Source organism: Caloenas nicobarica, chromosome 7, assembly GCF_036013445.1.
Source record: "Caloenas nicobarica isolate bCalNic1 chromosome 7, bCalNic1.hap1, whole genome shotgun sequence".
NCBI classification, from domain to species: Eukaryota; Metazoa; Chordata; class Aves; order Columbiformes; family Columbidae; genus Caloenas; species Caloenas nicobarica.
The window spans coordinates 24084171-24110033 of record NC_088251.1 but is presented as its reverse complement, the minus strand read 5'-3'; the positions used below and the strand labels follow the sequence as shown (position 1 = coordinate 24110033).

General features: G+C 37.1%; 1 protein-coding gene across 2 annotated transcripts in view; it reads right to left on the bottom strand.

The window, feature by feature from the left end:
* LRMDA (leucine rich melanocyte differentiation associated) overlaps nucleotides 1-25863 on the bottom strand; it is a 670684-nt gene that overhangs the window by 640653 nt on the left and 4168 nt on the right. For both annotated transcript variants that reach the window (XM_065639441.1, XM_065639442.1), the window contains exon 2: nucleotides 25361-25461. In XM_065639441.1, coding sequence (XP_065495513.1) covers nucleotides 25361-25461 — 101 coding nt within the window. The remainder of the gene's footprint in view (nucleotides 1-25360; nucleotides 25462-25863) is intronic.

Genomic DNA, 25863 nt, shown 5'->3' with positions numbered 1-25863 from the left:
AGATGAGCTGGCACGTCAGAGCACTCCATTAGTTCATGAAGACCAATAGCTTGTCTGTAAAAATTTGCAAGGGCCTAATGCACTCTGACAAATGACAAAGGTTATTAAAGGACAGCTTGTGTGAGGATAATTGCTTTGTGACTTTCTCGCTATTAACAGAAAGAAAGAACGTCAGTAGAGAGTTAATATCACGAAACATGAGTACGGAAATCCACCAAAATCTTGACTCAGCAAAGCACATAAGGACATTCGTTCCATTCCTGTATTACAAAACAATTAAGAACACAGTTAAGTGCATGCTATAAGCCTATCATTTAAGTGGAGGAAAAAGCAGTCATCTTTTCAGGTGCTATGACAGTCTACATTACAGTATAGATAGATTATACTACTGCTATGCTGGCACATGTTTTCTATGGATGATGAAAGGACTCTCAACAACTTTGCTGTAGTCTTTTTATAAATTCTGTTTAATAAGTTACAGGATAAGTGAAAGCTTGCAAGGACTCCATCTTCACAGCTCTGTCCACAACACAAACCTGAGTTTCTTCTGCAAGCATCAGTTTCTCCATGTTTCTCAAAAATACCAAAGCTGAGGTGTAAAGCAATTTATATTACAAGAGTTTAACTGTTTCAAAATAGGAGGAGGAACACCAGAGAGAAATCTGATAAGGTTAAAAGGAGACTGGGGAAAGTTTTAGGCCTAACGCATATTAAATAAAAATCAATCAAGCTGACTTTTCAAGAATTACTAAGTAAGATACATCCCACCACCATTCAAACTGAGGGGAAATGAGGGCTAGGACTACCAACTGCACAGCAGCACTTGTTTTGTACAGAAAAGAAGTACAATACACTAGCCCTCAGATCCCTGCAAAGGGCTGACTCCTGGCTAAGTTAAGGCAAAAAAGTCAGTGGCTTGCACTGACCAAGCTCAGAATCCACCGTGAGCCTGAAGCCGCTGCCTTGCTCACGGGCAACACTTCCACTTACCCGTGAAGTTCCAGGTTTTGCTTTTGTGGAGACAGCTGCACATTCCTCTTCCCGTGTTTCTGCAGTGCCAAACACTTCTGACAAACTGATCAGAAGCACCTTGCCTGACACAACACAGAAATCCCCAGTTTCAAAGGGTTTTCTGAAAAGGCCATGTCCCACTGCAAACCCTGCCCCTCCTTCTCAAAACACCATTCATTGGAAAGGCAAATGCATGCATGGCATATTCAGAAGGGTAAATAAAAGGAAAAAATGTTTAGATGCTTTATATCAAAGGCCCAATCTACATGACAGGGAAAAAAAAAAATAAAAAATCACAAAACAAAGGACTGCTCGGTATGAATACAGGCATCACAGTCAGCTTGAATGTGGTTGTACCATTGGGGTTTGTTTTGTTGTTGGGGCTTTTTGTGGGGTTTTTTGTGTGCGTGTTTTTGTTTGTTTGGGGTTTTTTGTTTTGGTTTGGGTTTCTTTTCTTGTTGCTGTTTTGTTTGTTTAGCACAAGCTGTGTTGTTTAAATACCTGCTTAAATCTATGCTACTTCTCTTTTAGTAAAAAGGATGCATAGGGCCCTCAGACATTAGGCAGAGTACAACTGGCTAACTAATATCTGCTATGGAAGGATCAAGCAACATTTATTAAGCTCAAATTCAGACATTTCCACAATTGTTTCTGTATATTTTGTACTTCCTTGGAGTTAAGAACTATGACAAACTAAAAGAACTTAATGAAACAGTCATAAATGGCAATTTCTGACCTAACTTTAAAGGAAAAAGGCTTTTACAAGGTTTGCGTGACATCCCCTCTCTGGAATGATTTGTACCCCCGCCACCAACAGACACTTGGCTTCCCAGCTTCCCCGGTGTCTCAGCCCAGGTATCAGCACTCGGTCTGAGAACTTGGCAAAAGTCACAGTCTAAAACTTACACCAACTCATCACCTCTTTCCCCCCACTCCCATAGCTAACCTCAACTCCTTTTTAGCCTCATTGTCTAGCACTATCTGTAAAGCTAGTGTATTCTACCTAACTTCACCAGTTTGCTTTCTTTTTAACCTATACAATGTTATAATCTTGTCTGTATTTTCTTCATCTGCTTTCTCCTCTGTTGCTGATGACAACATCATCTGAACAGATATTGTGACCGGTGTTATTCACAGCATTTGATAGACAAAAGCCAGTTTAACTAAGTTGTATATCTATAAATGGAATACTGTTTGAAAACAACCAACTCCTATTGGTAGATGAGGCTGCTACAGTTCTTCAGCAAAGGATACTTACTACCTCCAAATAAAGTTTGCAACGAAATGCTGTCAGAGCCAGTAAATCAGTACCAATGCCGTTCAGTAGCAGCTGGGTATGGCCTTCAGCCACATGGCAGAGATTATTCTTGCATAACATCAATCCACATGAAGCAGCTACGTTTAAGGATTGAAGATAATTCGTTTAACAACCTTCAATATCAAGGCGCCCAAAGACAGGCAAAGTAGAAAACGAAAAGCAGGGGTGGGGTGGTGGTGATAGAAGGGAGAAGAATCTGAACCAATACTCCTTCAAGAATGATTCACTGTTTCTTTATTTCAACACACCATAAAAAACAATCTTCCTCAAAACAGATTTGCTTGAGTAATACAGGATGTCATCATAAATAAAATTTTCCTCTTCTGTCAGTGTCAGCAGTTTTCTTGGACTTCTTTGAAGGAGGGGGGGAAAAAAAAAAAGAAAAGAAAAAAAAAAAAAAAAAAGCACCAGAACTATCTTCCAGCTTTGGCAGAAAAGACCCTTTTTGTTCCTTAGACATGTGTCTTCACATAACCCACCACCACTGTCCTGTAGGAGTCATGCAATGAGAAAGTCACAAAGCATGATCAAAATGCAAAACCAATATCAATACAAAACTCCTTTCTGCTCTTTCCAAACATGAACTTCTTTAGTTGTCATCTTATTTCCTCTCCTGTGGAGTAAATGTATATTTGTTCACATTTAAAACAAGGATTAATCTATGCCAGGAGGACATTCAGACCATTCAACAGAAGGACAGCATTGTGTGACAGAATCATGAACTGAAAGTAAACCACATGTTAATAACAAAGATAAGCATTTGCTTTTCTCTACTTTTGTCCCTTATTTTTTGGCTTTCATGAAATAGTGTAATGCATTTTACTTCATCTTAAACAACTAATAATTATTTGTCCACAAAATATAAACTGGCTTTTATTCTGATTACAGTTCTCCACAATGACCTCTGATTACTACACAGAAATAACTTTACAGGACTGTGATGGTTGATGAAGTATTCACGAGAAGTAACAAGAAAATAGAGCAAAGCCCTTAACAGAAGGCTTAAGTTCAATACACTTTAAGATTTTCAGTACCGACGGGGCTTATAAATTAAATATCATAGTATATACCTTCCTCCTCTACAGCTATATAAAATATACTTTATTTGTCTGCTTATGCAACATAAAAATTCCTGAGACTCCTAATTTAAGGTTCATGACTGTAGCATTGACTTTTTTATATTAGATTAGCAAGGAGAGAACAGCAACACGCTAAATTTTTTTCCCTTTCTAGTCTTTAAGTATGTATACATTCTTCTGACATAGCAAGTGGACAATGGATGCACCATCTACAACAGACTTGCAATGAAGAGAGTAACATAATATTTGTGAAGAAGTTCCACCTTGATGTATTGAAAGCAATAACTGTCCTATTGGTTTAAAGAAAAGGCAAAAGTGTAGTTAGGTGCTGTAGAAACATATGGTTGGCAAGCACCACACTATCAGGAAGTGAGAGAAAATACCTGGAAGCAGAGAAAACGTTTTTGCAGTCACACAGATTAGAAGAATTTGTGGGAATAAAGTGGAAATCAGCAAAACTGTCCAAAACTGGGTCATCCAAGGTGGCAGTCAGGCAGCGCAGGAGTGATTTGAGAAGAACTGAGTACAGAGCAATCAGAAAGGTTAGCAAAATGGAACAGCAGAGGAGTTCCCTATATCTGCAAGCAAATATGCTATCATTAGAACATACCAAAACAGACCAGTGAAATACCCAAAATCTCAGCATTCTGACAGGGACAACAAAGCCTGTTAGAACTGATGGCACACAACAAAACCTACTTATCAGGAGGTCCCAAACTACTAGTGAAATATATAACAAAGCAAGTTCTGCAAGCTATTTAAAACTTAGTCTGTTCTTAGTTTATGATTGAAATCTGTATTTTGAAGACTTCTCAGGCCTTAGGTTTCATTTTTCAAACATCCAAAGAAAAATAAAAACGATGCAGGGTTCATGTTAAAGGGATCTTCCATTGAGAAAACCATATCTCTATGAAAGGAAAATAAGTATAGCCTATATAGCCTGGATGTAATAAAAGTTTTCTGTGATTTGTGATCAATGACAAGTTTTAGGCATGTACTAGACAAACATAAATCAGAATAGGAAACATTGCTCCTTTTCTTTGGTAACTTTGATTACACCGTGAAGCCACTATGTAGATCCCTTGCAGTTACTGGATACCATCTACATCCATGCTTGGCTTGGAGAATTTTCTAAGGAATCATAGACAGTTTCCACACCAAAATCAAACTAAATCCCCAGAAAATAAGCAGCAGAGGACATCACTCCTGAAACTTACCATCCACGACACTTTTAACAATTCTGAAAACAACAAATCATTAGTTAGACTGTACATCCTTAACCATTTCACCAGAAGACCTATATCCAACTTGACTGAAATTTAAAGATTTGTTTCCTGTCCCCGAAGGCATGTTTCAAATAACCTTTTGAAAAACTTCTGCTATTCTGTTTTGTATTTCAGAAACAGATAACATGCTCAGAATTTTTATAACTATTTCAGTTCAAAATAATTTTGAGATTCTTAAGGACAGGTCAGCTAAAAGATGTCTGAAAGCATTAGGCAGGAAGAAAAAGAACCTGCTAACCACCACTGAGAATACTACTGAAAAATATATTCTAAGACATGAGAAACCACAACAAAGCAAAATTAGTACAAAAAAGCTGGGATCTTGCTTTAAAGGAGAGGATATTTATTCTTCCAAAACTCCCCAAGTTTGCTTAAGCAGCTATCAAGACATGGACACTGGATTTATTCAAAGTAGCCTACATGTATTTGGAGACTACTCTGTTTCTTACATTGCTTGCATGCAGATGTGGACGTAATTTAAAAGCTCATAATATTTTCACAATACAGTGAAAGACAAAGTAAAAACAAAGATGATTAGTACTACTGAGTACTACCAAAGAAATGCCTTCAACAGTTACTATTCCAATAGTAGAAGGCAAGCTCAGAGTTGCAAACATCAGCATATGAATTTAATGAATATGTATGAGAATGATGGGTAGGGAAAGAACATAAGATTGGAAGACATACAACTATTTTGCAGCACTCCAACAAAGTATTCTAGTACTTGGAAAAGGAAACTTTTTTTAAAAAATATCTCCCTCAAAAATCCTAAATAATAGCACACAAAATATTCACAGAAAAGTAAAGCAGGACTCAAAGTAATTTGAATATAAATATTAATCTCTGCTAATTTAACAACGGAAACAGTGTAAAAATCACAGACTCCACCTTAAATCTCACCCAATCATTCTACAGAAAAATAGTGACTATAGGTAATTCATTATTAAATAGTTTCAAGAGCACCCAAGTGACCAAGGTGCCTAAATTCCAAGGACTTTCAATGAAAAGGTAAAGCTAAACAATAGGAATAAAGCTTAAAATACTGTTTAGACACTGATTGCAAAAGGGAAAAAAAATGGTGAATTACAGATCTTAGAGCGGTGTTTCATTAAGCCATTTTTTGCACTGCAGGCTCAGACTACCTTCTTCTCCTCAGCTGAAATATTATCTAAAGAAAAAAAGAAACTCTCAAACTACCACAACTGAAGTTTTTATAGGTCGCATGGGATGCCTGCCGCCATGCACCAGATGTGTGTAGGAAAAAGAAAGTGGTCAACATATGATATTAAAAAACAGTGCAGTTTCAAATATTTTAAACATGATGTCAAGTGTATTCAACAGGTCTACAAATGCATTACATTAGCCTAAATTTAGTAGGTGATAATTGAAATCAGAGATCCAGTCGTTACCACTGACATGTTTCTAAATACTACCCAATAAATTTTTGTCTGTTTCAGATTCTGTATGACAGCTGGCAGCTGGGAGGGGGGAATCACCAAGAGGGTATGTGCACACACTTATACAACATTTCGGTATTTGAATTCCAGTATCTTCCCTTTCTAGAGTTAATTTAACAGTGACGATACTGTCATTACAAATACGTGCTCCCATAGCTGAATTCTACAGGCCAAATTTTTCCTGTAGGCTTTACCTGGCATCTTGCATTCAGCACCGGGTATAGAACAGGATGGTATCTTAACGAGCTCCAATTCTATTTCCCACACACAAACTTTCACAGTGAAGTTCATTTACTCGTTTTAGAGAGACGAGATCTGTTCTTCCTACTTATCCTTACTGATCTTATTATATTTATATTTATTTATATGTATTTATAAATAGACATACATTTTTACATATATAGAGATATATATTTATAATTATATACCATTCAACCACAAGGGAACAAATACAAGAAAATCCTGATCCACACAAAGGCAAAAAAATTTCTTCTATATCTGCAATGCATTCAATTTTTCACTTTTAGTCTCAGCTGTATCATCACCTTGCTGATACACCCACTATCAGATACTATAAAGTGCAGCTAAGTAGCACACGAAAATAAACTCCCTCTAGGAGCAGCCCAGGTTTGGCAGGTGGACAGGTGTCACCCATCACTCCTCACAACATGAAGAAGCAGTTCATGCAAGTTGGTATGAGGGGCTGAAAATGATATCTGGCATCTATAGTTTATCAACACAGCCTCCTCACATCGTTTTGCCATCTGTAAAATGGAGCCAGTGTTGTCTTTCCAGTTCTCAAAGGAAACTGAACTTGGGAACACACTACTAAAAGCTGTGCCTGAAGATATAAGCCTGGCACGTCACGTAACACCACCAACAGCATCGCTTTTGACTGGAAATTTAAACATCTAGTTAGAACCAGCGAAGGCTGGGAATGGAAGAACAAGGCTTCCACTAACAAAATTACAGTGGTTCAATTTAGGTGCATAAACTTTTGTATAAAAATAGCAAATACTTAAATTTCTTGGATTATAATCTTTTAATATTATGTCTAGCAAAATGTATATCAAAGAACTTTGAAAATACTAGCTTTTTTTCTTAAAACAATTAAATCTGCTTTAAAGAAACAAACCACCTTCTCTCTTAGTATTCTTTTTTAAATGAAGATCTATTTACAAAGCCACAATATTTCTATTCACAGAGTTAAAATAAAAGTAAGCTGTATGCTACTCATTCTTAGCTTTTTAGACCCTAAGACATGAAAGACCCACAAAATTACTAGCACCTATTAAAAGTATTTAACTTTATTACTGGTCTCAAGAATTAAAATCAAAACTGCAATCAACATTATCCACAAATTGCAGTAAAACAGCCAGGAGGCACCTTGGAGATAAACACAGTTATCAAAGACTAACAGAATTTGAGAGCCCCACATTAGACGGTGGAGAAGGGAGGGAGAAACATCAGTTTCATCAGTTTGACATTTTTTCTGCTGCTCAACTAGTTGCTGGAAGCAAGTTTAAAAACAAACAAACAAAAACGTAAATAATTTTAAAAAGAAAAAAGAAAAAGAAAAAAACCCACACAGACAAATCCTACAAAGTTATGAATGACAATTCTACCTGTATTAAGTAGTATCAAAATTGAGAACTTCTAAAATCTACTCTATCAACAGCTCTATTTAAAATGCAAAACCAAGTAATTTTAAAATTAAGACTTTTAATAAATTGTTGTTTAGAAACATCCACCTTGAAACTTGAACATATCCAGTCTCGCTACAGACCAAGAGTTAGCCCTTCACCAGATTCTGTCAACATAGTCCTCAAAAACCCTGAAGTTCAGTCACAGTCATTTAGAACCCAAGTCACAGGCCATTCTGGAAGGAGGAGGACACATGGAGAGTGTCCTGTAGCACCCACAGCATATGGTTGTTAAAGTTGCTGAAGATTAATGTGCTGATCTTATGACTTTTGATCCAAAGTGAAAAGCGAAATGGCAGCTTTTTATGACATTTTTATTCTATTCCCCTTTTCTACCTCCTCCATTAACACCCTTTCCTCCTCCCTTTTTCACTATCCAATATTAAAAAGTCATTTATTGCAATAAAGGGATTTAGTGATTTGGGAGCAAGTTTTGTATACTGTACACCCTCTAGACACCCCAGAACTATGTTAATAATTTTCTCCCTATTAATTGTCTCATCAACTCGCAGCTGGCTATGCTTTTTATTTCATTATGTTATTCATCAATCTAAAATAGAACTATAACAGAAAAAGAAATTGGAAAGGAGCAATTTCAATATTTCAAAACAGATGCAAATCAACGCCAGAGATGCTACACAGCATATTTTTATTGAGACAATTCTATACATGTCTGAAAAATGAACTTGTAATAAATAAACCCATATCCTGTGGAGGTATGTTTTTCCTTCCATCTTATGAGCTAATTATGCCAACACAACATAACGTTTTCCTAAATGCCTTATAAACTGACCCAGTTACTCAGAAAGTATTATTTTTAAATTGATGTGATAGATGCAAACTGGAACGTTCAGATTTCAATTCTGGCACCAATTCCCGGATCCCCTTCCCAAGTAATTTAAGGACTTCCTCCCGATAGTTTTTCATATTCTTTTAACTGACATTTTATCTTTATACAGTATCTCAGCAGAATGAACATGCACTAAAACAATGACAGCCCTTCTTTGGCTGTCATCTCTCATTCTGGCAAAGACAGATGTCTTACACTGGCTTATGCCAATAATAGAGCCGACAAAAAACAACAGAGACTACCTGCCTCTGATGTAAAGGCACCAATTCACATTTGTGACACTCATTTGTCAATTAACAGATTTCTTCCATTGTTGACACATGGGACTTAAAAGATGTGGGCTAGAATGTGATGAATTAAAAAAGACAGATGAGTAAGCTATGAGCTGCAAAGTAATACTATAATGTGCTTTAGATAGGAATATCAACTGACACCCCTGACAGGCCATACAAGGTTTTATTTCATTTTGCTCTGTATCTAGGCTTCATACTTTGTCTTCTTTGTTCTCTTTTCATCAAGCTCCTAACATCTCATTCTGACAGCCAGAGACATTTAAGGCACTTTCGTTTCAAATGCAAGTTAGCGTACTTGATTTGTCATTAAAATGCAAAACGATTGCCATTGCAGGTAAATGTAGGTATGCTTAAAAGGTTGTATCTGCAAAGTAAAAGCTGAAAATGGTTTCTGGCTGCTTTGCTTAACTCTTTCACCAGCCTCAGTTTTTCCAAGGCAAGCGTTACCATGCTCTAATAGAAGCGTAGCAGCACCTGCAGTTTTATACAGGGTACATTTTAGTATATTTAGAAAACATAAAAGCTTGAAGTTAAAATGTCAAGCGCAGAGAGGTACTGTCAGGTTTACACATGGCGCCTCGGTGTGATTTACACAAGAACCTGAAAAGAACCTATCATGCAAAGCCCTCTGGGGTCAAAGCTCTCTACTCTCACGCACCCTGCTAGCTGGACACCAATGAAGAAAAAGCAGAGGTTTTCTTCTTTGTTTTTAATACACTAGCTGTGGTTGGTTTAGCTGGAATCACCAGTGAGGGAATTTTAACAGCAATTTACTTTCTCTGTTCAGTGATCACTTAAAGAGACACGAAGGCCTTAAAATAAATAAACAAATAAAATGTTCTGTAGCAAAAAGACAAGGAAGAGATTTTTAAAGATTGCAGAAAAATAGACCTGCACAGGATGGAAATGAGTAACACCTCACTTTCTACACACATGCACAGATGTGAATACACTCTATAATATGAACAAGGTTATTTCTATTCAGCTGGATAGATTCAAACATCAAGGATCTCACTTGTGTTCAGCATACAAAATCTAGTGAAAGGAAACATCTATTATTTTCTGCAAGTGCTGAAAGGTTTGAAAAGCAGCAGTATAATTTAAGTAAGCAAATCTTCTTGACACAGAGGTAGGTTCAGATATTATTTGATTTTAGGAACTTAGAGATGAATGTTTAACGTAAGTACCTACATATATTTTTGTAGACTTTCTTGTGCTTTTTTACTAGGAAAAAAGGGTGTGAATAGGGGTTCACTCACTAGGGTGCAGAAGCCTTTTTCTTTTTTTTTTTCTTCCCCTAAGAATGAGAGCTGTATGGAAATCTGCAGTCAAGGAATCATTCGGGAAATCTGATTTAGATTATGACCTCATAGTGCATTAAACAAAAGGTACAGAACCTGAAACATCTGATGCCTCTGTCTATATAACGAAGCTTACTGACCAATTCTGACACTATTCTGCCTACTGCTAGGATATATCTGCTACAGTACAGGAATTATTTATTCATTCCAGGTTATATGATAGTAACAGTCTACGCTGTAAATACAAGTATCAACTTTATAACTACCAGCTATCTTGAAGGGTTTGTAGTGCTACTTTTTCTGCCCACATTAGTCTTAATTGCTTCCAGTGCACTTCTGTCCCCACACAGAAAGAAAATGAAAAATAAAATAGTACAAGACAGTACCTTAAAGCTGACTTCACCCCTTTACTTTGGTTTAAAATACTAGGGCTAGAGCAACCAAGATTTTCATCTGCTGTACTACAATGCACAAAGAAACACTTGTCCATTTACTTTTATCTCAATACAGACATATGTCCTCTCTTCCTCCATTTACCAATTAATAGAAAGTGAGACAAATGATGGTCGAAACAAAACCTACAGTAATGCATTAGTGTCCCTAACTTTAGAAACTTCTTTTCTGTTGCTCAGTCATTTAAATGCAGGTGAAGCTCTTGTTTCAAATCACGTGTGGTTGCAGTGACCAGAGTCTGTAACTCAGTGGCAAAGTAGTGGCCTGTACTAAATGGGTTGAGATGGATTCTCATTAGAGATATGTCCACATTTCAAAAGCCTTATTATTAGTGGTAGCAACAGACCATTTGTTGATACGATTTATTTAAAGGAAGCCAAAGAATTAACAGTGAAAGAAACTGAACTGCCCTCTGACACTTAGGCTGGAAGACAATTTACCAATTGTGCACCTGGTAGAACTGGAACCAACACTGTACAGGAACAGCTGAGACAGCTAACACCTGGCTTCTGGTTACAAGCAACGCAGTGAACAGAAGAGAGAATTTGCAAGAGAGCAAGAACCTCACGTTGCACCTGCACCCAGATCTCTCAGCAGCACTTTCTGCTGAGTTAAGAAGGCAGAGGCAGCGGGGAGGAAGAAAAGGCAGCACAGAGTGAGGAAAAGAAGGAAACTGGACACATACACCACCTCTCGCTTAGTTGGTTAGTTTCAATTTCTTAGAAAACATAGTATTTGACAATTTTTTCCCAAAGCTATTCCAACATAATCACCTTCACACGACTGTTTATGCGCTATTCCAAAGAACTTTGCTGTCCAAGATAGAGTGTATTAAATGCAAGATAATGGGAAGAAAACTAAAGTGTTCAGATCCTTGAGCAGCTGTAATTTTAACACACACTGGACCGTCGGATTATCTTAACGTAACTGTGTTGGAAGCAGAGTTTTCTGAATATTCAGCATACTGACAATCCTTGGCATGTCTAGAACACCTTTCCCTCAGCCTTTAAGTGCTTTAAAATAATCAGTACACTTTATCACTTACGCAACTAGGTCAAGTTTTCATCTTTTCTCTCCAGCTAAAAAGTCTTGAAAGCCCTAGAAGCCTAAAACACAGCATCCTCATCCAGTGCTTTTGTGGCCATGTGTCCTTGCAGAGTCATGGCACTGCAGCAAGGCTTGGACCCTTCACATCTAAAATGGTTCATGGACAATTCTGCTGCATTTCCCTCTGCTTTAAGAGATTTTACGCTCAAGAGGCAAAATGCATTTTAGCATTTGGTAAAAGAGAATGGGACCAAAACCAGAAGAACAAAAATCTCAAACCACTGTCACCAAAATAGAACTTTACTATCCATACCCTCGTCATAAAAAGCTGCTCTCTTGCTTTAAGTAAGTAACTGGATGCTCCCAAACACCTAAGGATTTAAAATTAAAATGTACTGGTCTTGAAATCATGACAAGAAAAACAAAAAAAGAAAAGAAAAAAAATAAATATCTAAACTACTAAAGAAGTCATTTAGGTCACCACAAGTACATGCCTCGCTTAGAAAGGATACATATGCTAACTCTGATCTTCAAACTAATGGTTGGAAATGATAATTTTAAAAAACTATTAAATGTAGGTAATAGGTAGCTTTTCTGTTAAATTCATAAACTGAGTTCCCCATCAGCATGTCTGATCATAGATTAACCTTCTAAGGGAAAGGCAGCTCACATTTCTGAACATAATTTAAAAACATTGAGCACTATGATGTCTTTCCACTGGGCATTTTCACAAGGAACAAACAGCACCAGTTGGCCCACCTGCCAAATGGGTAATGAAGAGTTGGCTCGTAAAATATGAGCCACATTTTCAATATCATTAAGTATATTTTAACTATATATATTCCCCATCTTTTAACATTCAACATAGGAAGCATTGAAAAATGGTGCCTGACACAAATTCAAGAATTAAGGACTGATCATTTGTACTCAAAATGGCTGCATCAGTCCAGGACATTATATAAAAATGAACCAGCTGAGGGAACTGAGCACATAAGCTTAATGCTAAAAAAAAAAAAATTTAAAAAAAAAAAAAAGAGAGAAAGGAAAAAAAAAATATATGCCCCTCCCCAAATCCCCTACAATATCAACAGAGCAAGAGCCCAACTTGTTTTACCAAGCCAAAACATGGCGAGCTCGTATCTAGGCCAAACAGCTCATAATCTGAAATCTGCATCAGTCACCACTGAACTAACACCACCAGCTGAGGTAACTTTCCTCCTATCAGACTCAGTAAGAGCTGATGCCAAGACTTAGGGAGAAGGCAGAAGGGAGGAGAGAGTTTACAAATAACAAAAATCTGTACAAATGTAGGTAGGTTTGGACAAAACATTCAAAAGAGAGAGAAATTTTTAATTTCTTGTTAATTAAGTACTTTTTCACCTCAAGACTCGCCCATTTTGATCCAATTCCCTCAAATTCAGTTATTTCTCCCAGTCACCCATATCTGATGTATCTTTTTTTGCTAGTAACCTGTAAGTAATATGTTCTTTCTTTCTGGGTTGAGTGTCATCCCCAAATTCTTACATATTAAAAATATAATTTATATATCATATATATAATACATATAAAGGCATTATACATGTACTATGAAGATGTTATATATAAGCTGTTGGTTTGTGTGTGTGCATATATGTATTAAATGCCAGTAAACTACTTCTAACAACAGCATCCCACACACACTATGATTTCTATGAAAAAATGAACTGGAGGTACGCACACATTCAAGTACTACTATCTACCAGTGCAGTACATATACCAACTGCACAGGAAAAACATTAGAGATGTAAGCGTTTGAAGAGAAGCCATTTAAATTCGGTCCAATTTGCAAGAGCTTATTGACTTCCCCAAGTTTTGGATGGATTACAAACTATCCCCTAACATTAGATATTTTGCATCTCTTATTTGTGGGGTTTTTTAAGTGATTTCTATAGTCTTTCACCATAGCAAGTGTTCCTACAAATATGAGCAATGAAATGCTTTTAAAAATGAACAAACTCTTACAGCTGTATTATACAAAGCATGTTCACTGCTACCACTCATGTACTGAGTGGGCAAACTAAGTTAAAAATGGAGAAGAAATTATGAAGAAAGGAACTGATCCTCCAGCTCTATGAGTAAGCAACTCACTCAGGCAAGCATGGTCAAAAAGAAAGACCAGGAGAAACAAAAAAAAAACCACCCAGAAATAAAAATCATGAAACTTCAGACGATTACCAGCTTCAGTTCATGTGTAAAGCCTGCAACTGAGCTATAACACTGCATTAACTATGACCTTAAAGACAATATAATTATTGTATAGCATGTCTGGTTTGACACGCTGGCTCCTGAGCCTGAAAAAAATGCATGGCCCTTTTGCACTTCTATGATACTCATTCTTCACACTTGCATGAGCTAAGAGTTTGGGGATTGCCTTTTTAAACTGAAAAATCACCTCCAAGATAATTTATGTAAAGACGATTCATGTAAAATGCAAGATCTCAAAAATGGCACAAACCACACACGACAACATATAACACACATGCAGCAGGTTTGTTGAGTGTTGGAGGACAGAGACTCTTCTTACTCAGTGACTGTTGAGCAAAACTAGTCAAGTTCTTTACATCTGCAACTAGATGCTGGGAATCTTGTGTATTTCATTAAGGACTGAAGAAGATACCTTTCAACAAAACAGAGAAGAAAAAACAGAGACAATAGCTCCACAGTTAGTGCAGGTTCTTCCCTTCAGTCAAGCTCCTTGTCCTCAGACAACAGTTATTTCTGCAGTCCTTCGCTCTTGTTTCACAACGGCAGTGATGAGGAAATACTGTTTTAGAGTAAGAGAGATTAAGGAAGTCAGAAAGAATGGTCCATCTGATTACTATATTTATAACATGCACTTTATCATGCCTTTTTCCTTTAACGCTCGATACTCTTTAAAAAAAAGTAGTTCTCAGTCTTAAAATCCAAATAACCAGACTATGCAGTAGAAGTCACCAGGACATTATTTGCAATCTACTGACATTCTTCAAAAGCTAAAACAAGTGCATCAAACTATTTCTCCTCGAAATGTCAATACTTTCCACAGACTGCGGTAATCTTCCATTTATTAACCAACTCATTTTCTCTCAATCTGACACAGATTCCTGTCATTCAGAATGGAATTCAAAGCAAAAACTAATTTTTGTTTAAGATTGATTACAGTTCTCACAAGAGGAGCTGCACTGACTGTGCCAGTGAATTAAGCCCTCTGGGTACCCAGAGAACAAGTATAGGTTTTGTGGATTTAACCTCCAACATCACTCCACAAAACAACTTCAATCTCACACAGCAAACCAGATCAAGAGACCTGCTCACTCCCTGCTCATTCAAACACAAAGAAAACGATGTGATGCAAACATCAGTTCACTGGGAAATGCTCCACCTCAGTCAAAATGTCTTGTCAACAGCCTTGAGTCAATAGATGCTTAACATGACATTCAATGTCTGTTTAACTCCAAAGAGTTTGTTACTCACCTTTGTTCAGAGGTACAGATTTCACCTTTACTCATGATTGCACCAGCTCCTTAGAGATGGATGTCACCAAAAAAACAACTTTCATCATCCATCACAGCAATATTCACTAGCTATATTTAAGGATGTTAACAGTCAAAGCTCACAACCTTATTTTACTTCATGTCAAATTGTGCAGTATGTTTAACATTTTTACAGGTTTAATAGCTTTCATAATCCTCACAAGAATCCTCCACTACACACTATGAACACACACTGAGTCCCCTGCCAGACATTCAGGGAACAAGCTTTTGCCCAATTCTGCCATGTGATATGCTCTCCACACAACTCCATCCATGATGTTGAGCCTTCTTGAGAAAAGCAGAACAGAAAACAGTCTTATGTTCTGATCTGTCAGATACAGTAAATCAGTGGATAATGGCCAGCACTGGGGGTCAGAGGTATATATACTCCAGAGTTTTCACAGTCCGTTAGTGACGATGTGGCCATAAAAAGCCAAGCAAGGATCAATGGACAAAAAGAGAGGCTGTTGGGACTAAAGATGATAACAGCCACCAGTACAAGATTGAAATACAACAATTTATACTCTCAGTTTGTCCTTACATATTAGTGAGTTTGGAAAAATAACTTATCCATCAAAAAAACAACTTAGATCGTTGGCACAGTATGCTGAAATCAGTGAGATATTTAAATATATACCATAAGCCATTAATTGGATATTTTTAAAACTAGTCATTCACTGGTCCACTTCATATCAACAATAAACCAATGACTGCAAATAAGACACAACAACAAAATATACAAGTCACAAAACCACACACGGATATTACTTTGTAAAGGCAAATATTCTGTAGCCACATTTAAAGTTAACAAAATAACAGAACAAGGGCATGGCTATTGTATGCGAGACAAGGTATATCTTAATAGTATTTTTTAATATTATTCAGGGTTTTCAAAGGGGAAAAAAAGTTTCCCTTATACCTTACCCAGATCACATCTGGTTCCTGCTGAAATGCCACTTTTCAAAAGGAGGAGGCATTGTGAGAGGGATAAGAAGGGGAAGAAGACAGCAAGGAGTAGATTTAGTTTTGATTTTCTATCAACTATCAAAACTATATTGAACATTTGAACTCTAAAATCATTTTTGTTACTGGTAACACTCTCCTTCCATTTTTACAATAGACGCACACCTGTAAAACTTTATCTTGTACAACTCCCTAGGTGTTACCCATGTAGAAAGTGAACCCATCATCACACTTGTCTTCAGTCCATCTAGTAGGATAAGACTATTTCATAGTTCTTTTTAATAGAAAGATAATTGTGCATAATGTAGTCCATAGTGATCAACAAACATGTAAGACTTCATCTGAAAGATCACTGCATCTGTAAATTTTAAATAATTTAAATTATTCCTTATATATAAATACTTCATTTAGCAAATTGATTTCCAACTGAATTGCTTCTAAAGAATGACCACCCTTGGCAGTGTTAGTGGACATTTCTTTTCAGACATTCGTAACAGCTCAACATTCCTTAAAAAACAGCATCTTGTGCCTACTGTAGGACATCCCTTTATGGGTCAACTGTAAGCACTCTCCTCAAACTACAAACCTACTCATTTGGATTTGATAAATCACTGCAATAGTAGGAGAAAAGTTATCAAGAATTTAAAAATTTCAGATTGCTTAATTGTGGAAAATCTTATCTTGTTGAAGTCTCTAAATACAATTCCATTTACCTTGAAACAGTGAACTATTTCAAGTATAAAATTTACAAACATTCATAAACTACTGTTTTCTAAGAGTAAAAAGGAAATCTCAGCTACTACTAAACATCTTTGTTTTTTTAAAAAAGCAATACAAAATCTTCAATACTTAAACATATTAATTCTCTTTTCACATACTAAACTGTCGTCATGCTTGAAAGAAAACAAAAAAAAAACCCAACCAAGGAGAGTGAAACAGATTAACTGCATAGCTCCAATACACTTATTTCAGACAACATACTATAAATCATCTTGAAACAAAACAGGCAATTATAATGTGCACAAATGTTATGATACTACGCATCTCTACTGGTCCAGTGGTTCTAAGTTATTGAAACTGATGACTGAACATGGGCGTATTGTTTCAACACACTTGGATTACTTGAACGATTTGAATTCTTTCTCCAGCTACCCAGTGCTGTGCAGAACTCTCCAGTGTCAATGAACAAACCGATGGACAGATGTCTCTTAGGTTATTCGGGCCACATCTACGCGGATTAAAATATGACCAAAATTTCTGTAGCAATGTGTTTTGTTTGTAATGAATCATTACTTTTTTCTTAACCTTCAATACTGTAAGAAGCATTTAAAATTAAAGCAAGTACATGCTTTTTCCTTCAAAGCATTCAGTGAGGACAGAACAGCAGCTCCGTTCTCTTTCTAACCACAACCCCATATTTCAATCCTCTTCACCTCAGTGTAAAAGAAACAGGAGTGAGAGCCATAAGACAGAATCATTTCAAAACACAATCAGCTATTTGTAAACAACACTCTCTCTCCTGCAGAAAATCTGCAACTGCTAGTTGCAAGAAAAAGCAGCAAGTAAGGTAAATCAATTAGCTTGCTAATTTCTCACCCTCATTTATTTAGCTCTGCACTGTATTTGTCGTAATTGACTACAATTATGTTAATTACTAACTCCAGCATAATTACTATATTTATTGTCATTGAGCACACTATGTACCCAAAGCAAAGCTGGCATTTGTCGGGCATCAAAAAAATAAATAAATAAAACCACACAACTGTCGGGAGGGGTTTCTCTGAAAACTGGCTGATATACCTTCAGCAAATGAAAGGGCAAAAGAGATTTCACGCAACGCTAGTTTGAAAGCATCGGTTCATTAAGGATATTAATTTTCTGATAACTACACATTTAAGCATGACACACTGGAGCAGTATCTACAGGATTTAGCAATTATTAATGCGTGACAGTTTCAAATGCTAAGTGAATCAATTAAACAGCAGCATTCAGAATTTGAGAAGAGATAACTGCTTCATAACTGCCTAAGACTACAATTTTCACATGACAAAAAAGGGCCATTCAGGCTCCTTCAAAACCTGACAGGTCAAGAAAGAAGTTTGAAACAAAAGCACCTTATAACCATCATCTCTCCTCTTTACTTGTCAGATCAACTTTGCTAGTGTCTCCGCTGAAATGGCATCACCATGCCAGCTGCCACAAGGTGATTTTTCATGTCTTGTCAAAGAAATCTTTTATTCTATTTGCTCTGCATTAACATGTTACATTTATTGATCAAGCCCTTTCTGCAGCCACAGCAGGGCACTGTGCTCTTATGCCTAAGGGGGCTTTGATGTCCTGGTGACATTCTAGACTGAATAATGCACATACTAAATGGATTTAATGCAGAAATGTGTTTGTGCATGACAGCTACATTAATAACAGCCCCTCACACTGATAAATATGCAATTGCTACGATTAAGAGTTACCCAATTATGGTGAAAATATTTTTCTACCTTATAAATAAAACCATCAAAAAGTTTTAACAATAGTGCATTTTCTTAAACATTTTAAAATGCTACAAAGATCACCCCAAAGGCTTTTAAAAATATGTCATGTTTTGTTTTTAATTCTGGCTTTTATTTCCGTCTCTCTTTTGTTGTTCATCTTCCTGTGCTGTGTGTCTTATTGGTGCACAGACTGGGAAGGTGGCAAGAAAAAAAAAAAAAAAGCCTCTCTTTCACATACTCAACTCACAAAGAGGAACATGCCCTGTAAAACTGAAGCCTAGTTTCAAGCTGCCACTTGCATATTCCCCCAGGCAAGAAAACAGTAGGCAGAAGAGAGAAACAAACAACCGCCAGTCCCCGGAGAGGATATTACGAAACCTCAGTCTCCCAAAAGCCATGGAGGAACATTCCAGACTAGGATTAAAGTTCAAGGGGATGTTTTCATACAAACACCCTCATAATCGGACAGTGGAAAACATGCAGAGGCACACACTGTGCAAATTATTCATGCTCCTAGCAGAAATAATCTGCACCCTAGAGAGAAGGAAGAGATATCTGCATCTCCATGAGCACAATTATTGGATTAATCCTCCCTCATTGGCCAAGATTAAAGATGCACTCTCCCTTTCAGCTCATAGTTTAGATTCAGAAGAAATCTCTGTAAGAAATAGGAAAACAATGCACATGTTTAAAATTACTGAGGACAAAATTAGAAGACGGACTTCTCTGTGAATTGAACTGTAGATGTTATTTATAGAAGCATGGTGCCTATTTGTACGAAAACACTGACATCTGTTATTCAAGCACTGGAATGCGTTTAGCCTTTAATGTGAAAAGAGAGATTTGGCACAAAAAGTTAGCTAGGACAAATAAAAGAACCTTTGAATAGTTGGTTTGTTGTGGTTTTTTTTCCTCTCCACAAGACAGCGAGATGCATCTAAAATTAAAAAAAAAAAAAACACTTTGTATTTCATCCAAATGTCTACACCCTACCTACATTACATCCTTCCTACTTATTACTTTCTTCTCTTCAACAGTGACTAGTATTTACCTTTTTTTTTTTTTTTCAATGAAATCTTTAACTTCCAGTGATCAACAACAGCTTTTCATTCCCCATTGAAATCCTTTTCAGCAAAGTCTCCTAGTAATGCTAACACTGGCACATCAGTGATTTTCCTTCCCATACTCTATGCTTTCATTAAATGGGAACCGGGGAATGCTTTCCACATATTATGAAACAAAATAGTGGCCTTTACGTTATTTTATTATCAGGGAAGGCTATCAAATACAGTTGCCATGAGAGACTCAGGAGAAGATTCCCAAAGCAAAACATCTCTGCTCCTCGAACATGGTGTAAATAGTTCATTTCTAAACTAGCTGAAAATCACTACCAATATCAAATTAAAAGAGCTGCTATGAGTCAGGCCATTTTATGATGACCACACCAATAAAGCTACAGAATCACAGCATAATTTAAGTTGGAAGGGGCATCTAGAGGTCATCTAGTGCAATCCATTGCTCAGAACCGGGCGACTTCAAAGTCAGATTTGGTTGCTTGGGGCTTTGTCCAGTTGTGCTTTGAATATCACCCAGGACGGAGATTCCACAGCCTCTCTGGGCACCTCTTCCACTCAACTTTTCCCATCATAAAGCCCTTCTCTACAAATATTTGGGAATTCCCTCGCTGCAACCTGCGACGACTGCCTCTCGTCCTTTTGCTGTACATCTGACCAGAGTTCGGCTCCATCTTCTGCACAATCCCCTATTAGTCCCAAAAAGAACAAACAACATTAGAAACTATTTAAACAAAATCTGCAAGGAAAACAGCATGAGAATAAATATTTCACAGGTGGACTATTGTGGTCTGGGCCTGAAGGACTGCTGACTGCCAGAGGCGTAAACAGGAGACAAGCCAGTGGAATCGTACCTTGCTGATTACAACTCACATGCTTTCAAATACACACCAGTTTTTCCCTTTTGTCTCATATAAAACAAATTGCTGTTACTCCTCCTTTTTCCCAACATCCCCATAAAAAGTTCCCTTTTGCCCTTGACCTTTGTCTTTCCATTGCAACTTTGGTTTGGCTGCCAGCAGAGAGACAGTTGGATCCATGTGTCGCTCAGAGAGACACCAGTTCTTCGAAAAAGGCAAACAAGAAAGACAATTCTTTTAAAGAGCAACTTTTCATGATTATTTAATCAAGTGTTGTTATTAGATTTACCACATCTGATGCAAAGACAATTAAGCGTCTACACAGGCCCTAATTTTTACTTAATAAAGGGGAAGGGGCTCTAGCCTGGGAAGAACTCTGAAGTCAGAAAAAGGGGTGAAATACATACATTTTCCTCTGTATTAAACTGCCAATACAAAAGAACTAATGACAATCCACCCCTCCTCCAATTTAGTTCTCCAGTCCTGTGTACGTTTACGTGTTTATATCATACCTCAATAGAAAAAAATCTGAGAAATCAGAGTAACAAAACCACCACACAGAACATTGAATCCAATTGAATAATTACTCTTCTTTGCAGAAAAGAAAGACAGAAGTGCCGTTACAACCAATAATTAATTAGAATATATGCTTAATTTTTTTCAAATTATTATCCAAATGTGTATCAACTCAACAAGTTAAAAAAAAAAAAAGGGGCGGGGGCAGGAAGGAGAAACTCCTTGGTTTGTACAAAACGAGCTATATTTCCCAGAAAAACACAACAGAATTTCTTGAAGTCCATTATCAACGGACAAGCTTGGCAGAAGTTGTTTGCACGTAAATCACAAAATATAGCATGTTTGACTAACTCTTTCCCATTTTACTAACAGTATCAGCCAGTCTTCCTACCCTTTTTCCAGTATACCTGTACAAGCCCTGTACAAACCCACTATTTTCAAGTGGAAAACCTTAAAAGGCAAAATAACTTCCCTGGCTCTATGCTGACTTTCGCAACAGAGTTATCTACATTATAGCGGTATCAAAATCGGTATGACTGACTAAAGCAAATGTTCAATCAAGTATTACATTATACCAATTGCATAAAAAAGTTTTGCGACACCTGTATCACACAGCACAAATACATTTTTCTGGTCAGAGTCTCCTATGTGGATAATTGTGTCTGTGTGTGCACACACAGTAGAGACTGCAAGTCTACAACTGCACACGACTTCTGGTTCGGAAAGGACAGCGCAGTATTTAAAGAAGAGTTTGCTGCCTAACTGACCACAAAGCTGAACATGTTACAATGAGGGAAAGAGATCTCTCTCTCCCTGTGCAACTACAAGCATGATAGCAGCATCAAATAACATGACTGCAAATACTGCTGCCCACGAAATGGAAAAAAAAAAAAAAACCTTCCCTCTATGCTCAACTTCTTAAATTATTAATGTCATTGTTATGTTGTCAGAAATTCTATTGACACTTTTACATAACAGAATTTATTGCCTGCTACAGAAGGATGATTCCTTCCCAAATACACTTGGCAGCAGCCATGCTTACAGAGGGCAGGACACAGGAACCCTATAAACAAAACGTTAGAAAAACGTTGGAAAGTACTTGATTACTGCCTAACACTGAGGACACGCAACTGTTCAATATTTCAGCATTTCTCTGACTTAAATACAGGCCAAAAAATTAGTGACCACTGAAATATTTTTTCTTTCAAAGAACACACACTTTCATCTAATAATGAATCATATTGTAATGAAAACATCTTTACTGCAAATAACTATAGTGCCTGCTAAGCATGACATTCTCTCTCTTTTTCTAGATTTTGATCACACTTGGTCTTATTCACTCAACTTACGCCTTTACCAAGAGACAGCAAGATTTTCTAGAAAATCAAGACTCCTTTTTAAAAATATATTAGAGTTTCTTCTCTCCTGAAAACAACATACTAATTTTTTCAAATTAAGCATTCATTGATGATAAAAATCATAAAACTCATCAGTATACTATAGCATTGTCAGATTTTTCAAGCAACAATATTTGTTTAAAGATGATGACAATGATGTAACTGTTTATGCTTGCTTCAACAGCTGCCCAAGATGTCTCTTCTATATTCACAGTCATTTAAGGCTATGACATTCTATATCTTATCCGACTCTCTCTGTAATATGCAGGCACAGTGTTCATATACGAGTGCAGACCAGCCTGAACAACTACTGTATAATAAATACTTCATTATTAGTTTCTATATGCTTAGTATATCTATCACAGCTGAAATGAGAAAACATTACTGCTCTCATCACATTTAGTACTAGCTTCCCTAAGCTTAAAAAAACCCAAAAAAACCCACCACCCACAAACAAACTCTCCTCTTTACCCAAATCTGATTTCTGGCCTTAGAATACTCTTACAACTTGACAACAGCAAGCTATCCTACATCAAAAGTTGATTGCAGCTACCCCAAAAACTAGCACTTTCTCTCATGTTGCCCAAAAAAGTATTTTAACACACATTTTTTCCCCCGCAAGGCCCAATAAAAACAAATTATATCCCTTCTGAAATGTAGGCTAAGTGATAGTGTTTTGGATAGGGAAGGAAAGAATGGATGAAAACACAGATTTGAGAAATACACCACTAATGAATCTCTCAATGAAAACATAAACTAATGACTTAAAGTTTTAAAGTGGTATTTTACATCTAGATTTAATGTTAATATTTTACTTTATGAAATAAAACAAACTCCGAGGAACTGTTCTTCAAATCATGCATTAAATGAAAGAAAGAACTCCTCTTTTTTTTTTTTTTTTCCACAGAATCACAGAATGTTAGGGATTGGAAGGGACCTCGAAAGATCACCTAGTCCAATCCCCCTGCCAGAGCAGGAACACCTAGGTGAGGTTACACAGGAAGGCATCCAGATGGGTTTTGAATGTCTCCAGAGCAGGAGACTCCACAACCTCCCTGGGCAGCCTGTTCCACTGTTCTGTTACCCTCACTGAGAAGTTTCTTCTCATATTTAAGTGGAATCTCCTGTGTTCCAGCTTGTACCCATTGCCCCTTGTCCTATCATTGGTTGCCACTGAGAAGAGCCTGGCTCCATCCTCGTGACACTCATCCTTTACATATTTACAAACACTAATGAGGTCACCCTTCAGTCTCCTCTTCTCCAAGCTAAAGAGACCCCGCTCCCTCAGCCTTTCCTCATCAGGGAGATGCTCCACTCCCTTCATCATCTTCGTGGCTCTGCACTGGACTCTCTCCAGCAGTTCCCTGTCCTTCTTGAACTGAGGGGCCCAGAACTGGACACAATATTCCAGGTGCGGTCTCACCAGGGCAGAGTAGAGGGGTAAACCCCCCTACCTGAGGGGTCCACCTCACTACCTGATCATCCAGACCACACTTCCTCAGTTTAGAAGCAAGGATGCTGTGGGAGACTGTGTCAAATGCTTTACTGAAATAAAGATAGCCCACAGAGGTCTATCATTTTTTCCAGAGGTAGTACCTCCAGGGGTGTAAACCAGAAGCAGTCTTGTTGATGACATGTTAAATCTGAATACACATGCAGAACTTGGATTATCTTCACGACAAAATGAAAAAAAAAGTCTATTCAACTCCCTCCTCCAGCAAAATTCTCTCTTCCAGTCACAGTTTCCATAGGTACAGAGTCATCAAGCAGAAGACAATAGCAATTGTTTAGTACCTCTTTTGCTCTGATACCTCTTGTATGCAGCAATCAGTCATTCAGAACTGACATTGGCTCAGGATAACGTTTATGGGTGTTAAGTAAGTTAAAACCAGTGGTTGTTCCCCTTAGGAGAACAAGGCACCGGCACACTTTTGTTTCTTACTCCTCACAAGCTGACCCTAAGATTACCCTCAGTAAAATAAAAGAAAAACTCAAAGAGTCCAGCCCTACCACTGAAAAACTATGCTTTTTCTTAGACAGACATCTACACTCCATTCCTTTCTCCCTACTTACCTACAGAGTTGCCAACCTGAAAGACACACTGCTGAACTTCACCAGGCTCTCTCACAAGGATTAAATGAAAAAGGATACTGTAATAACTAACGGGAATACTATAAAATTCTAAATGAATCCATATATTAAAATAATTAGAATTCATTTATAAACTCTAACTGCACTTAGTTTTAGCACTTAACTACACAGCTGCCCAAAAATAAGATCATACAACAAAACACATAATCTGGGAAAAGAGTATTACGAATTATTTATGGTAATAACCAGAGATCTACAAATAAAAAAAAAGGGAGAGAAGCACGCACTTACCCGTATTTTGGTCAAGAACAATTCACTTTTGATCCCATTCTTCACTTCTTCGGGTAATGATGCTTATTTTCCATTTTGAGCAGAGAACAAACCATAAGCTCCTCAGTGGGCATAATTTATGGTAACATAAGAAATGTACAGACTCACCTGGTTATTTGTGTTCCAAGTATGCAAGAAAATGACACAAACAGTCTATAAAACACTGTCACCCACTTGATAACTAAATGTACCTGACATACATGTATGGTTCTACTTTGGAAAAAAAAAAATAGTCTATTTTTGGAGCTGCTGTCCCATATCACACTTGAAAAATCTATGTATTACCACATACCTTAACAAGTTGAAGCTAAGATCTAACCTTTTTGCCACATGTCCATATTTTCTTCCTAGGAATTCTGGGATTTCTTCACAGTCTTGACTAATGTAGGACACCTGAGAATTGGAAGCAAAAAGGAAACATTTCATAAGTGCATTATTTAGTTTCCTGCCCAGATTCCATCTCCCTGATCCAATGACAACATATGATACAGTAAATATTAGTTACAGATTTAAGTTACATCAGTTTTACTGCTATAGAGTCTATCACAATCTCATTTTCCTATTGATACAATCAGCTTAATATTTATTACATCTGTAGTCTTATGTACAATGTGTTGTCTCCTTTCAGGTAAAAAATATTTTATCAAATATGTTGCATTTGTTCTATTCCACTGTTAATACCTTGACCTAACATTATTTTGTATTACCATTCTGATACACTCCAGAAGAAACTTTTTTGAAAGATCAGAAGCCATTCAAAGGACTTTCTAGTTTGCCTCTCAGTACACAACACAC